This window comes from Gigantopelta aegis, chromosome 14 (assembly GCF_016097555.1).
Source record: "Gigantopelta aegis isolate Gae_Host chromosome 14, Gae_host_genome, whole genome shotgun sequence".
In the NCBI taxonomy this organism is placed as follows: Eukaryota; Metazoa; Mollusca; class Gastropoda; order Neomphalida; family Peltospiridae; genus Gigantopelta; species Gigantopelta aegis.
Genome location: NC_054712.1, coordinates 16,807,040 through 16,824,320, shown reverse-complemented (window position 1 = coordinate 16,824,320; position 17,281 = coordinate 16,807,040). Strand labels below are relative to the sequence as shown.

Genomic DNA, 17,281 nt, shown 5'->3' with positions numbered 1-17,281 from the left:
AACGTATTATTTTTATCGACCCGTTTATAAGTCGACCCATGAAAAACAACATATGAATATTGAAGTATTTCTTATTTTCAGCACACGAGAACAATAATGTACAATATCTGAACAAAAGAAAATTATTTTACAAACTTCGTTTTTCACGTTTTGTACATCGCAATAATATTCCAATCAAACTACATAGCATCAAAACGAAATATTCCCTTAGTAGAGAGTGAAAGCTGTTTGACTGTTACCGTATGGCACTGTACAGCATGGTTTTGTGCAAAGACAACAACTTTATTTATAAACACTGACAACAGATCACTACGATAAAACTGAAAGTACATGTATCATCGGTTAATCACATGTTTTGCCGCCATATTAGTCTATTTTAAGGGAAAGCTCAGTAATATTCATGAAGTTAATCACCGACAAAACATTGTTTGAACAACCATTAATGCCAGTGACCAGATTTCAAAATAAACTCAGGCAACAGGTAGTTAGTATTGTTTACATTTTTGCTATTAGTGATGACTGTTATTTTAACTAAGTGGACTGTTGTCTTGGCATGTGAGTGAGATCGCACGCCTTTTCAAATAACCAAAACCATTATAATGCCAAAAAAAATAGGTTATAAAAAAATAAAAGTGTCAAATTAACATATTTGAGTATAAATACAGGGCATACTTCAACAATAAAACTTGTAAAATAATCCCCAAAACAGTAATATTTTTGGGTGAAATTTTTTTCACCCTCTTATAAGTCGACCCCCCAAGTAATAAAATAATTTTTGGTTGAAAAAAATTCGACTTATAGGCGAAGATATACGGTACTTGTCCAGCAATATTTTTTTTGTCTAAATAAATGTTTTGTTTTATTTAAGTACAAGGACTGTATTTTTGATTGTTCAAACTTAAACTGCACTGAACATTTTTACTTGTCCACTGGACAACCATTGAAGTACATTTTGTTTGTCCGAGCAGATTTTTACTTGTCAGGACAAACGGACAAGTGCTTATTTTGAACACTGAGTTGGGTCATGGAAAATGAAAATTAGTTGAATGTTTTTCCGTTGTTTAGAATAAAATACAAAAAGAGGGGAAGTTTGCATCAAAAAGTGGTAAAATTATATTGAATGCAGACAAATTCTTTAAAATGCTTTTAATGGTTGTGCAAATCATTAAATTCTTTTAAAAGTGGTGGAAAATCATGAACTTTAGTTCATAGCAAAGTGTATCAACTGTGGTACTGTACATAGTTTTAAATATTTATTACTATCAAATCAGTGTTAATGATTATCCAAATGTCTGTAAAGTCCTTTGTACATTTGATAAAAGTAGACCTACATGTATGTATATAATTTTGTAACGATTAATATAGAAAAAAGTAGTGTTCGGATATTTTCAATAAGTGCTACATGTAATTTACTGGATGTTCTTGTATGGAATACTATGTTGATGTTTTATTTTTTAATATACTTTTGTTTTTAAGTTGATGAAGATGAAGCTAAGTCACAAACGTTTCATTCCCCCAGACCACTGAAGCGCAGTAGTTTATCAATGGTTTGTACTTACTTCTATCACTGCTTTGTAATTACTTCTATCACTGGTTTGTACTTACTTCTATCACGGGTTTTTACTTACTTCTATCACGGGTTTGTACTTCTACTACACATGCAGTGCTTTAGATTGCATCAAAATTGAGGCGATAAACATTGTGCATTAAAGGCATATGCCTAAAATAATCAGGCCCAAATTAACTACAAACATGCTGACCTCAAAATATTTCACTTCAAAAGAACTGAAATGTTAAAGGGACATTCCTGAGTTTGCTGCAATTTTTAAGATGTTATCGACTAAGAAAGATTTTTTAACGATTGTAATTACATATCAAATATATTTTTTTGCATAAAATATTAGTGGCTGTATATTAAAAGTGTTTCTAATCGTTCTACTATTTGTACTAGGTTAAATTTCCTTTTATTTCCTAAAATATATTTTTTCGTATGTACGAAATTATTTGAACACAAAATCCAGTTTGGGCTTCTTACAAATATTAAGATGACCAGAAACACATTGAATATACAGACACTGATATTCTAAACAAGAAAATATATTTAAGATGTAAGTTTAATCGTAGAACTATTTTATTTGTTGGAAACATCTTACAATGCAGCAAACTCAGGAATGTCCCTTTAAGTTTAATTAGATTAAAATTACTTGAAATACATTTGTGAATATTGACAACTCTCCAACAGCTGTTAATGACAGTACAGAACTAAAAAGACAAAAGGCAAAAGGCCCCGTTGTGCCCAAATTATTGAGATCTAAAAACCTGATGTGTTACATTTAGACCTGCAGATTTATAACACTGTGTGCAACCATTGTTCTATTCCCTTAATGTCTAACATAATCTTCTAGTTCTACAATTTGTATAATCAGATCAGTGTTCATCAATAGTTAATTTTTGAAAAACTGTATTGAATTTGTTTCAGATTTGCTGTTTTGCTAATGGGTTGATTTTTAATTTGTTTTTATTGTTTTCATTTAAGGGAGCTGCATATTACTTTTCAACCAACAGGCATCGTTCAAGAAACCTGCTGAGATCCATACCTAAACAAGTAAGACATTAGGAATTTAGAAAATATTTTAGTTAAATAAATGTATAGTCAAACCTGTCCTAGTGGCCACCTGTATTCAGTGGTCACCTGCCTTAAGCGGCCACTTTTTCCCCTCCCAAACAATTTATAACGTAAATGCATCTGTAATAAGCGGTCACCTGTCTAACTCGGCCAGTGGCCACTCAAATCGGATCCCAAATCGCTAAAATACCTGTATTAAGCGGCCACAGTATATGTTTACTATTATATAAAAGGGATATTTATCAACAGCGATAAGACGCAGCAAATAACCGATCTTCACACCTTCAGGAATACTAGTACCCATTCAGTCCTGACATCTCTACTGTTTATCAATTAAGAAAGTATGCCTTTGGAAATCTTCTTATTGCCTCTGGGCAGGCTACGCTTGACATTTGTAGATTCACTTACTATGACAATACACCGCATGAAGTAGAAATTAAATAATTAAATGGAAAGAGAAAACAAACTTGTTGAGAACAATTAATTTAATACATTCAAGTTCAAAAGTTTATACCAAATTAGCCATATTAGCCAATTGCTAATTTTTAAACAACGTGGCTACAATATTTAGTCTTTGGCTAATAAAATATTCCTCAAATTAACACATTTCAATTGTTTTCAAGGAAATACTATACTATAAATGAAAATTGGCTAAACAAAATTTCCTTCCAGTGTGAGCCCTGCTCTGGTGTCACAGGTCATAGAATCACCTGCCCTCATTGGTCTTGAGTTGGTTTTTTAGCTATCCAGAGCTTAAAATAGTGACCTGCAAAAAGCAGTCCATTTTTTAGATCTAGCAGGAGAAATTCTATTTCACCTTCTAAAACCACCGAAAAATGGCAGGTCAATTTACAAGAGACAGATAAATATATGTATGATTATCTCTTCTGCTTTTTACCCTGTGATTCTGTTATATTTTAATTTTAAAAGTCCTTAAATGTCAAAATATTTACCCACTATTACAACCCTCCCTCCCCCCCCCCCCCCCATCCCATGTTGTCTTGATTTCCAGCAGGCCATATTTTGTTCTTATCAGGACATTTCTTGTGGCCTGCTGTTTAAAAAAACAAAAGGTCATATACTGTATTACTTCCTATTTCAAATCCTGCTAACCTAAACAGTTACCCGTGACTGGTACATCAAGGACTGCTATGTATAAGCCTGCCTATGGAAAAGTGCATTAAAAAAATCCCCTGCTTCTTTATTGATTTGAGTAGTCTTTGTAATGTCATCTGTTTTCCTCTCGAGACCAGATGTCAAAATAACCTTGTGTTAGACACCAGATATCAGTAGTTTGAAATGTGCTCAGGTGTCATTACACAAATGTTCATTTCCTTTCTACTGTAACAATTACAATTTTTTCACTGATAAATTAAATAAAATTACACAAGAGGGCTTTGAAATAGCAGCCTACAAAAAGCGAAAAGCGGTCCAGTTGCAGAGATCGCTACACAATTTTGAAACATTAAACAGTAGTTGCTAATCAATTTTTAATTAAATAGAAATATTGTGAATCAAGATTTTGAAAACAAAATGTTCCCTGCAATTTTTTTAGACCCACCAGGTGAAATAAAAATTCACCTGTTAAAATTACCAAAACATTGCAGGTTATTATTCAAGAGACAGATTTTAAGATTTATGTACGATTATGTCATCTCGGGGCTCGAACTTAAGAATTTGTCACCCATGGCATTTAAACAAAAACTTGCTGTGGAAATGTTTTAAAAGATGACTTTTACAGCAAATAAATATGATTGAAAGGTTATTTTGTTGCATGTAGACACATATCAAATGTACAAATGTTAAATACTGGCAGATAATGTACACCAGATATATTCATTTGCTGTTGTTGAGGAGTGTTACTGACAGCAGTAATTTTTATCCACCGGCACAAAAGTGCCATCAGTGATGCTCCTAACCCACAACAATTTATATTTCAACAGCGGCAATTGTTGTCCGTGTTGTCGTTAAGTTCCGAGTCCTGTCATCTTCTGTTTAGCTGAGGCTGAGCTTGTGATTTTGTAGTATTTTAATTTTATAATGTACTAAAATACATCTCTGAGGTCCTGATTTTCTACTCACTGTCCCAAACCCTCCACTCACCCCGGGTGGGAGGTAGCCCAGTGGTAAAGTGTTCACTTGATGCACAGTCAGTGTGGGATCGATCCCCGTCAGTGGGCCCATTGGGCTATTTCTCGCTCCAGTCAGTGCACCACGACTGGTATATCAAAGGCCGTGGTATATGTTATCCTGTCTATGGGATAGTGCATATAAAAGATCCCTTGCTGCTAATCAAAAATAGTAGCCCATGAAGTGGCGACAGCGGGTTTCCTCTCTCTATATCTGTGTGGTCCTTAACCATATGTCCAACGCCATATAACCGTAATTAAAATGTGATGAGTTGTGATGAGTGCGTCGTTAAATAAAACATTTCCTATTTCCACTCACCCCGTGCTGTCATATTTCCAACAGGCCATATGTTTTCTTAGCAGGCCATATTTCATTTGTCCTGCTATGTTAAAAAGAAAAATAACGTCTGGCCATATTTTACTTCCTATTTCGAGCCCTGTACAAAATAATCTAATAATATATGGGAAAATAGCAACATACATAAATACAGTAAAACCTCTCAAAACCGAACCCTCTGTAAACAGAAATTTTTCACGGTTCTTTTTTAAAAATCAGAAAAGAACTTAACCCCTCTAAACCGGATACCTCTTAAAACCAGACATTTTACGTGGTCCCGAGGGTGTCCAGTTTAGAGGGGTTTCACTGTATATAAATTTGTATGTAGTAGAGGACATGCATTATATATTCTTGTTTTGGACTTGATATATTTTTAATGTTTATTTTAATTTTATTTCTGTTTTGTTTTTGTAGATTGTGACAGCTTTGCAAGCCGAGATTTTATGGAGTATGGGCTTCACTGGAGCTGGTATAAAAGTGGCAATATTTGACACTGGACTGGCATCGGATCACCCGCACTTCAAGAAAGGACGAATCAAGGATCGAACAAACTGGACAAATGAGAAAACTTTAGATGATGGTGAGACAGAGAGAATACTACATGAGTTGGTGTTAGGCACTCTTTATTTTATGGATCGAAATGTATCTCATGAACAAACGCGAGTTGAATTTATTTATAAACAGTGAGTTGCGAGATGGAAGGTATCTAGTGGCCACAAGTGTAGTATTCAATTTTTATTTATATATATTCTCAAAAGACAGATTAAAAATATTTATTACCCCAGCAGGCACTCATAACATGGGAAATAAAAATCATGATTTCTCACTGAGATATCATCATGCATTGGTCTTATGTACAATATTATTGGATGATTTGGCTCTTACAAACTAATTGCTTTGTCGAGACTATATCTGACGTCATTATGATTTGGCAAACATACACAATGGCATCACAAAGTTTAAAGAGTGCATTTGGGCTTATGGGTTTTATATTTGGGGGGAGGGGGGGGAATAATTTGTAATAAAATGTTATTTTAACACAGTTCATTAGACTTTTTTTTAACAATATAAATACAACTTCGTTTTTTTTTTATTATCTGTGAACTTGAATAAAATATAAAGTTATTGCAGTATTCAAAACAGTATGTAAAGTGGTTTGTAGCTTTGTTTCTATATACATGTGCATATATGGATATCGAAAATAAAGGCTTTAAAAACAAATAGCAGAGGTAATAAACTGAATAACAAAATCTCTACCAGTTATCAAATTTATGTCCATCTTGAAATAATTTCATTTGTTACTACGTTAATTTTCCATCTAGCTGCCAGATGACACCTACTTGTATTTTTATATAGATACAGTGAAACCTCTCAAAACCGGACCCTCTGTAAACAGGAATTCCCCCAAAACCGGACATTTGTCAAGGTCCTTTTTTAAAACTCGGTACAGAAATTAACCTTTATAAACTGGATACCTCTTAAAACCGAACCATTTACTTTGTGCCAAGGGTGTCTGGTTTAGAGGGGTTTCACTGTAGTATGAAATGTTTTAGTCGCCAAATAAAAAAAATGGTTGCATATGCAACTGATCATATGTGACCAAATTGGTCACAATGTAGAGGGCTGACAAGTGAAAATAATTTCATTCAGGACATTAATTTGTAAATAATTTGTAACTTGTTTATTGTTCACTACTTAAATATCAATTGATGGAGTGGCTTTGACATCCTGTTGATCGCTGTGAAGCAGCCAATCGGATGTTATTAAATAGACGGCGACGCCATATAACCGTAAATAAAATGTGGTGAGTGTGTCGTTAAATAAAACATTTCCTTCCTTTAAAGCCGCACACCCTAGTTCCATCCAGCGAAAATAAATTATAATTTGGTTAATCTACAAACCTGTAACACACTTAGATCACGTTTTTATCAAATGGAGGGAAAAAGCAGGTTTTATATCGATAAATACCATGGGAATCCCCATGTCCCAATTGCTTGAAATAATTTTGAAAGTTAGTATTCTGATGTCACCGGTAGATGTCACTCGAAGCACAACAATGCCTATTTCATGACAAATTTCCAGACTTGGGGTGCGTTCGTTTCACCTCTCCTGGACATGCTCCAACTGTTCTGTCCTGGTTGTATCCCCTCTCCAGATATCGTAAGACTTAGCAAAATTATTGGTTTGTAACGTTTTGTATTGAGACACTTACTTGTCTGAACTTTATTGTTACTGAAAATGTTCACGAACTGTGAAGAAAAATCTCACAAATGAACAACAACAAATTGGATAGTGATTGCGCAAACTGTGCACGAGAAAACAAACCGAACCAAAATGATAACGGTCACGTGATATACCAATGTCTGTGACATTGAAATGGAAATATCCCCTCTAAAAATAGATTAGACCTTGTCTGCTCAACGTTTTTTTCTCAGACGTGCGTGCGATTTTATGAAATACGAAAAATGCATTTTGTGGTATTACAAAAACCAGGATTACCAAAAAACACTTCAGGTGAATGGAAATGTATATTCTAAATAATAAACGGTAAGTAAAGTGCAATTTTATTTGTGAAAAAATGGGTTTAATAGCGAAAAACAACGTGTAATGGTTAACAACTAGCCGTAACTAGGGTGTGTGCCTTTAATAGATGTGTGATATTGCTGTATGATGTCAAACATCTCACAGTGTTCTTTTCAATGGGTGTGTAAGAAACAGAATTTTCTAATTATTTAATATCCTAATTTAATATACTAGATAACATTGTTTGTGTTTCAGGTTTGGGTCATGGTACGTTTGTTGCTGGGGTGATAGCCAGTGCCAAGGAATGTCTTGGATTTGCACCTGATGCAGACATCCACATCTTCCGAGTTTTTACAAACAATCAGGTACTGAATACTTGTAAACCTGTGCTGTACTGGATTTGGAGTTATGATTTTACTGTAAATCATAAAATATTAGTGATCTTAACATTTAGCGAATCCAATATAAGTGACATATTAGCTACATAACATTTTAGCGAGGTCATCATATCAGAAATTGAAAAAAGAAAAAGCTCAAGCTGTAGGATCAGGTTAACTAATATTTTTTTATCTATTTTGATTTTAGGCAGCTTACAGACAGCTGGATTTTAGTAGAACATTGCAGAATGTGCATGATTAACTAACTATTGTTCTTTGCTATCCATTTTGGTTTAATCAGTAGCAAGTAACTATTGTTGTGTGTTCAGTCAGTCACCGACAATTCAGTCACACAAAAAAAAATTGGGACGAAATAAAAGATTTCAGTCATCGTAGGTCTACTAGAACATAAATTATTTTCAAGGTTGTTATTTTATCTGTCATTATCACTAGGGGCGGGACTTAAAGTGCTCGCTTGATGTGCAGTTGGTTTGGGATTGATCCTTGTTGGGCTATTTCTCATTTCAGCCAGTGCACCACGACAGGTATATCAAAGGCGGTGGCATGTGCTACCCTGCTTGTTGGATGGTGCATATAAAAGATCCCTTGCTACTAATGGAAAAATGTAGCGTGTTTCCTCTCTGTATCGAAATTACCAAATGTTTGACATCCAATAGCCGGTGATTAATAAATCAATGTGCTCTAGTGGTGTTGTTAAACAAAAACAAACTTTTTTATGATCATTAATATTACTTTTAACAGGTATCGTACACATCTTGGTTCCTTGATGCCTTCAATCATGCCATCTTGAAGAAGATCAATATTCTTAATCTCAGCATAGGAGGCCCCGACTTCATGGATCATCCATTTGTTGACAAGGTAAAAAGATAAGAAATGATTTCATTTCGGACTCTGACCTCTATTTACGTGTCCATAAACCCCCAATGGTTTCAGGCACATCTGTCCCGGGTCTAGTGAACTGACCTGGGACAGAGCATTTCATTTCAGTTTAAAAGGTTTCTGCTGCCATTTAGCTTACTCTTCAAAAGGAGTGGGTCGATATGACGTAATCTAATGCCATGACATGCGCTACGGTATAACACACTCATAATGACGTTAGATTAATTACGTCACATACTTAGGAGGCTTCCACCCCTCTTGAAGAGTATTCCATAAACAAGCAAAATGGCAGACAGCAAAAAACTGCATGTATTTTGCCCTGTGTAATCTCAGCGAAGTTGATATTGGTGACATCGTTACAGTTTTGGATGTTGAATCTGTGTCACTGTAATGTTTTTTTCACAATTTGTGTTTCGACAAAATTGGGGAGAAATCTAACCGTTATTAAAGGTAGGAGAGTAATTTATTGTAGTTGTTAACAGTTTGGTTCGGACTTTAGGTAAAATATTTTTTTAATATGTGCAGTGTATCTGTTAGAAATACTGTCCTTAAAACAGTTGTACAGATTCTTGTATCAAAACTACCAGTCCATAAAACCAAAATGCACACAAAAATGGTCGTTCTTTGTTATTTCCTTAACACTTTTACTTTTCTTCTTATGTCAAACCAAACCAAAATTATTTAAAAAAAAAAATTCTCTAGGAGGTTAGGACTGACTATAGGTAATAATCACTGAACCAAGTTAAGGATAGACTTGAAAATAGTGTTCCCTGCATTACTGGTGGAAGTATTTTGCGTGTATGTTATATATTTTTATTGCTTTTTTCAGGTGTGGGAATTGACAGCCAACAAAGTAATCATGATTTCTGCTATAGGCAACGATGGACCTCTTTATGGGTAGGTTTAAAATATAGATAAATCGAAATTCAGAAATAAATCTGTTTGGAATTTGGTGAGAGATCATAATACAATTTATTATCCATGTGGTTCAAAATAACCGAGTTAATAATAATCACACGGAGCACACGTGTAATAACAAGTGTAACGACGTAATTTTAGGAAGCGACGTCATAACATGACGTTTCTTCTCCAATTCTTCTCTAGCTCAGGCAGTGCTACATTACAAAATTGCTCATTTGACTTCTAGGTCATTGGTCATTGTACAGTATAGCTAAAATAACAGAAATAATAGCTTTTCCCTTAATTTTTATGGTCTGCAGGATAAAGATAATAACTAGTTAATGACATAGGATATCGGCTTTGTCCTGTTCAAGCTGAATTAGAAATTCCGCTCGGCAAGCCTAGCAGAATTTCCCATTCTTACCGTCGCAGGATAAAGCCAATATCTTACGTTATTAACTATTCTCTATATATATTATCTTATTTCAGGACTCTGAATAACCCAGCTGATCAGATGGATGTTATTGGTGTTGGAGGCATTAATTTTGATAATCAAATTGCTCGCTTTTCATCTCGTGGCATGACTACTTGGGTAAGTATTAATCTTTGAAAATGAACATTTAGCAAATAAGAAGTAAAAATGGATAAAAAAAAAACCCCAGCTTTTATAACAGAAATAGCAAAAAATAAATAAAACCCCTAATGATAAGAATAATATTTTTGTGGTCATCTCTAGCTGATGTGAATTATTTGGGGGGGGGGGGTTGTGAATGGAACTGTGTTGTAAGTGAGATAAAATGATTACTTTCCTGTGGTCATCTCATTTTGTGTTAATTATTTGTTTTTGTATTTTGTGAATGGCAGTGTGTTGTGAGTGAGATAGAGAGATTAATTTAGTGTTTTCTCACGACAGGAGTTACCAGCTGGATGTTTTTATTTTGTGAATGGCAGTGTGTTGTGAGTGAGATAGAGAGATTAATTTAATGTTTTCTCACGACAGGAGTTACCGGCTGGATATGGCCGCATCAAGCCTGACATTGTGTCTTACGGATCTGCTGTGCGGGGATCCGCTCTCAAGTAAGTGTGTTCTGCAGTAGTCACTCGGTGAGATGGCAGGACGACAGTTGTTTCAATGTATGGGTTATTATGTTCATTAGATTTTATTTATATTATATCAAAATGAAAACATACTGTGTTTTTTTAATTCACAGTGTTAAAAGCATATATGCTTATACATGCTTCCCGACCTACCCTAATTTTACATGTATGTAGCGACCCTAACATTTTTTAAAGCCAAATTGTTGTTTTTTTAAATCATGATCCCTAGTTTTTTGCAATCAGCAAAACTAGATTCAGAACACCTCAGCCGATCATGGTTTCTCGGTTTGATTCAATTAAAAAAAAAAATGAAAAAAATAAGGTTCCTATCCTATTTGTTTTTGAAAGATGAAACCTGAAACACTAAGCACAGTAACCACACATGTAAACTAATTATAATTTATCCGTTTTTCTTGGTAATACAAATGCTGTCTGAAGCATGAATACATTTATACCTTCTGGGGAAATTTTGTTGTTTCAAATGTGGAATATTCTAAAAAATATATATCTCTATGTATAATATATTTAAAAAAATCCTTTTGATTTAAATTTGTTTTAATCTTTTCTAACACAGTAGCCCTATTAAGGTTTGTACAGTTTATAATTGTTTTTCAAAGTGATAATGTATTTTGACTTTACAGAGGAGGGTGTCGATCACTATCTGGTACAAGTGTTGCTTCACCAGTTGTAGCAGGAGCAGTGACTCTATTAGCCAGGTTAGTGTTCATAGCAAGAATTGTTATCATCAACATCGCAAACATACATCTTGGCATAAGCATACAAGGGGGGGGGGGGGGGGGGGGGGGGGGGGCAACTGCCCCTTAGTTCATGAACAAAACCTGAAATTTGTGCAAAAATGACAGATATTCGTGCAAAATGTGCTAATCTGATAACTTTTTACCATGTATTTCCATCATTCTACCCTCAAAATTAGTTGTAATCCATGTAAAACTGCATAATGATTTTGTTTGCAATGTTGTTACTCAATATCTAAATGTTGTTATTCAGATTGAGGCATTTTTATTTAATTAAGGCAAAAAACCTATAAAAATGGGAGCCTGTATGCCTATGCATCTTCGATAAAAAAGAGAATATGCGATCATTCGTTGTTGTTTTTTCACCGTCTCAACCAGTAATCCACGACTGGTATATCAAAGGCCGTGCTATCAGACATCTTTGTGCAAAAGTGCATATAAAAGATCCCTTACTATTAATGGAAAAATGTAGCAGGTTTCCTTTAAGACTGGGGGTAAAAAAAATTCAAATGTCTGAAATCCTAAAGCCGATGATTAATAAATCAGTGTGATGTCGTTAATCAAAGAAAACTAATGTTATCATTTGTTATTTTGCTTTGTAGTGCTGTTGTTGATAAGGTTGGAATTCTGAACCCTGCCAGCATGAAGCAAGCGTTGATGGCATCTGCCCGCCGACTGATGGATGTGAATATGTTTGAACAAGGGTTTGGCAAACTGGACCTACTAGGAGCATACCGTACTTTGACTGCCTACAAACCACAGGCCAGGTCTGATCTCAATAACTTAATAAATTGGATTCACTAGTAGTGTTTACACTAGGACTGTAGAATGTCATATGAGGCCTCGTATTAGATTTTATGGGGTAATAGCTTGCTGGGTCTATTGATTATTGTGGTTTGGGTTTTATAGCAGGATAATTATGGACAATGTACTTTCTTTTCTACTCCACATGACCTCAGACAAATGCATATTCCCCTAGGGATATTAGTCTGCCAATTGGATGGCCTACAAATCTTCCAGTAAGTCATCCTTCCATGTTCCGGTCACGTGACTGTAACTTCCTTCTTTCTCCTTTCGCTGATTTGGTTCAGACGTCTTTTTTCCTTGCTCCAGTTTAATTTAAGCCATGGGTTTTCTTCAGTTAACTGTGCATTTATTAGCTTCATAGATGGCAATTTCTGCTGGTGGCTGCCCCCTTCTTTTCATTCTTTTATACTAGAGTTGTATCGAGAACGAGAGGGTCACAATATAATATGTATTCCAATACATGTGGCTTGATATGATATGTATCACTGTACTTGACTTTTCATATCCAGCAATTTCAATACCATGTCATAAAAGAACATGTTTGGTACATTACATCACAGCAACTTTGAAGGCAAGACACCTCAAATGATGAGGAATTTCTGCATCTGATAACAGGAATGAAGATGTCATTCCTCTGGCATAGTGAATAAATTAATAAATTAATTTTATGTAAAAACAAAATTACCCAGACTTATTAAATTATGTATGTGTCATATATATCGTAATACAACTGCCTTAAATCAGTGCATTGTGTTTAATGTCATATTGTTTATACCCCTATTTTATATACATCACTTTATTCAGAAATATATATACTGGTACATCAACTGTCGTGGTATGTGCTATCCTGTCTGTGGGATGGTGCATATAAAAGATTCCTTGCTGCTAATCGGAAAGAGTAGCCCATTGCTTGGTGGCAGCGGGTTTCCTCTCAATATCTGTGTGGTCCTTAACCATATGTCTGATGCCATATAACCATAAATAAAATGTGTTGAGTGTGTTTTTAAATAAAACATTTCCACCTTCCTTACTTCAGTAATATATATATATATATATATATATATATATATATATATATATATATATATATATACACACCTACATTCTCAGAGATCCTTGTTCTTTAAAAGACAATGAATATCCTACAATTTTCTGTGCTCTTCATTAGTTTTATGGAGACTCTGTAGATTGGAATTCATCTGCTTGTTTTGACTGTTAGAATTTCACAATGTTTGATAACCATATGAATTATGTAAGATGCTACAATCAATTTTCTTTAAAAAAACTAATAGTTGATATTTTCTTAGCATTTGTGTCTCTTCCTATATATGTAAAAACAAAAACAAAGTAAATAAAAATAATAATTAAAAAATTTGAGACCTTATTTGTGATTGTAATTTGAAATGTTGAATGTTTGTTTTATTGCAGTTTGAGTCCAAGCTATATTGACTTGACAGAGTGTCCTTACATGTGGCCATATTGTACTCAGCCTATCTACTATGGAGGAATACCAGTTATTGTCAATGTAGGTTTATGTGTAATATGTGTAGTCTAAGCTATATTGACTTGACAGAGTGCCCTTACATGTGGCCATATTGTACTCAGCCTATCTACTATGGAGGAATACCAGTTATTGTCAATGTAGGTTTATGTGTAATATGTGTAGTCTAAGCTATATTGACTTGACAGAGTGCCCTTACATGTGGCCATATTGTACTCAGCCTATCTACTATGGAGGAATACCAGTTATTGTCAATGTAGGTTTATGTGTAATATGTGTAATCTAAGCTATATTGACTTGACAGAGTGTCCTTACATGTGGCCATATTGTACTCAGCCTATCTACTATGGAGGAATACCAGTTATTGTCAATGTAGGTTTATGTGTAATATGTGTAATCTAAGCTATATTGACTTGACAGAGTGCCCTTACATGTGGCCATATTGTACTCAGCCTATCTACTATGGAGGAATACCAGTTATTGTCAATGTAGGTTTATGTGTAATATGTGTAGTCTAAGCTATATTGACTTGACAGAGTGTCCTTACATGTGGCCATATTGTACTCAGCCTATCTACTATGGAGGAATACCAGTTATTGTCAATGTAGGTTTATGTGTAATATGTGTAGTCTAAGCTATATTGACTTGACAGAGTGTCCTTACATGTGGCCATATTGTACTCAGCCTATCTACTATGGAGGAATACCAGTTATTGTCAATGTAGGTTTATGTGTAATATGTGTAATCTAAGCTATATTGACTTGACAGAGTGTCCTTACATGTGGCCATATTGTACTCGGCCTATCTACTATGGAGGAATACCAGTTATTGTCAATGTAGGTTTATGTGTAATATGTGTAATCTAAGCTATATTGACTTGACAGAGTGTCCTTACATGTGGCCATATTGTACTCAGCCTATCTACTATGAAGGAATACCAGTTATTGTCAATGTAGGTTTATGTGTAATATGTGTAGTCTAAGCTATATTGACTTGACAGAGTGCCCTTACATGTGGCCATATTGTACTCAGCCTATCTACTATGGAGGAATACCAGTTATTGTCAATGTAGGTTTATGTGTAATATGTGTAATCTAAGCTATATTGACTTGACAGAGTGCCCTTACATGTGGCCATATTGTACTCAGCCTATCTACTATGGAGGAATACCAGTTATTGTCAATGTAGGTTTATGTGTAATATGTGTAGTCTAAGCTATATTGACTTGACAGAGTGCCCTTACATGTGGCCATATTGTACTCAGCCTATCTACTATGAAGGAATACCAGTTATTGTCAATGTAGGTTTATGTGTAATATGTGTAATCTAAGCTATATTGACTTGACAGAGTGCCCTTACATGTGGCCATATTGTACTCAGCCTATCTACTATGAAGGAATACCAGTTATTGTCAATGTAGGTTTATGTGTAATATGTGTAATCTAAGCTATATTGACTTGACAGAGTGTCCTTACATGTGGCCATATTGTACTCAGCCTATCTACTATGAAGGAATACCAGTTATTGTCAATGTAGGTTTATGTGTAATATGTGTAATCTAAGCTATATTGACTTGACAGAGTGCCCTTACATGTGGCCATATTGTACTCAGCCTATCTACTATGAAGGAATACCAGTTATTGTCAATGTAGGTTTATGTGTAATATGTGTAATCTAAGCTATATTGACTTGACAGAGTGCCCTTACATGTGGCCATATTGTACTCAGCCTATCTACTATGAAGGAATACCAGTTATTGTCAATGTAGGTTTATGTGTAATATGTGTAATCTAAGCTATATTGACTTGACAGAGTGTCCTTACATGTGGCCATATTGTACTCAGCCTATCTACTATGAAGGAATACCAGTTATTGTCAATGTAGGTTTATGTGTAATATGTGTAATCTAAGCTATATTGACTTGACAGAGTGCCCTTACATGTGGCCATATTGTACTCAGCCTATCTACTATGAAGGAATACCAGTTATTGTCAATGTAGGTTTATGTGTAATATGTGTAATCTAAGCTATATTGACTTGACAGAGTGTCCTTACATGTGGCCATATTGTACTCAGCCTATCTACTATGGAGGAATACCAGTTATTGTCAATGTAGGTTTATGTGTAATATGTGTAGTCTAAGCTATATTGACTTGACAGAGTGCCCTTACATGTGGCCATATTGTACTCAGCCTATCTACTATGGAGGAATACCAGTTATTGTCAATGTAGGTTTATGTGTAATATGTGTAGTCTAAGCTATATTGACTTGACAGAGTGCCCTTACATGTGGCCATATTGTACTCAGCCTATCTACTATGGAGGAATACCAGTTATTGTCAATGTAGGTTTATGTGTAATATGTGTAGTCTAAGCTATATTGACTTGACAGAGTGCCCTTACATGTGGCCATATTGTACTCAGCCTATCTACTATGGAGGAATACCAGTTATTGTCAATGTAGGTTTATGTGTAATATGTGTAGTCTAAGCTATATTGACTTGACAGAGTGTCCTTACATGTGGCCATATTGTACTCAGCCTATCTACTATGGAGGAATACCAGTTATTGTCAATGTAGGTTTATGTGTAATATGTGTAGTCTAAGCTATATTGACTTGACAGAGTGCCCTTACATGTGGCCATATTGTACTCAGCCTATCTACTATGGAGGAATACCAGTTATTGTCAATGTAGGTTTATGTGTAATATGTGTAGTCTAAGCTATATTGACTTGACAGAGTGCCCTTACATGTGGCCATATTGTACTCAGCCTATCTACTATGGAGGAATACCAGTTATTGACAGCTTAGGTTTATATCTTACTGCCAGCTCTGCTTTGGTGTCTGTAGATCTAATATAAACTAAAGTCAGATGACTATTGGTCACTGCAATTATTGTCTTATTTTATTTTTTCAATGTGCAATTGGTCTAAGATTGATCCCCATCGGTGGGCCCATTGGTCTGTTTCTTGTTCCAGTCAATACTCCAGTGGACGACCACCACTCGTATAACAAAGGGTATGTACTATCTTGTCTGTGGGATGGTGTATATAGAAGATCCTTGCTGCTAATTGAAAAGAGTAGCCCATGGAGAGGAGGCAGTGGATTTGTCTCTGTGGTCCGTAACCATATGTCCGATGCCATATAAAGTTTGTTTTGTTTAACAACACCACTAGAGTACATTGATTTATAAATCAATGACTATTGGATGCCAAATACTTGGTATTTCCACCATAAAGTCTTTAGAAAGAAAACCTGCTACATTTTTCCATTGATAGCAAGCGATCTTTTATATGAACCATTCTGCAAAGAGGCCTTTTATATACC

The 17,281-nt window shown here is 34.9% G+C and overlaps 1 protein-coding gene across 1 annotated transcript in view; it reads left to right on the top strand.

The window, feature by feature from the left end:
- The window catches only part of LOC121389388 (membrane-bound transcription factor site-1 protease-like), a 42,102-nt gene that overhangs the window by 7,023 nt on the left and 17,798 nt on the right, over positions 1-17,281 (top strand). Inside the window, exons 5-15 of the mRNA XM_041520988.1 lie at positions 1,477-1,547; positions 2,537-2,605; positions 5,507-5,672; positions 7,871-7,980; positions 8,755-8,871; positions 9,722-9,789; positions 10,282-10,384; positions 10,793-10,869; positions 11,532-11,606; positions 12,248-12,412; positions 13,881-13,977. Coding sequence (XP_041376922.1) covers positions 1,477-1,547; positions 2,537-2,605; positions 5,507-5,672; positions 7,871-7,980; positions 8,755-8,871; positions 9,722-9,789; positions 10,282-10,384; positions 10,793-10,869; positions 11,532-11,606; positions 12,248-12,412; positions 13,881-13,977 — 1,118 coding nt within the window. The remainder of the gene's footprint in view (positions 1-1,476; positions 1,548-2,536; positions 2,606-5,506; positions 5,673-7,870; positions 7,981-8,754; positions 8,872-9,721; positions 9,790-10,281; positions 10,385-10,792; positions 10,870-11,531; positions 11,607-12,247; positions 12,413-13,880; positions 13,978-17,281) is intronic.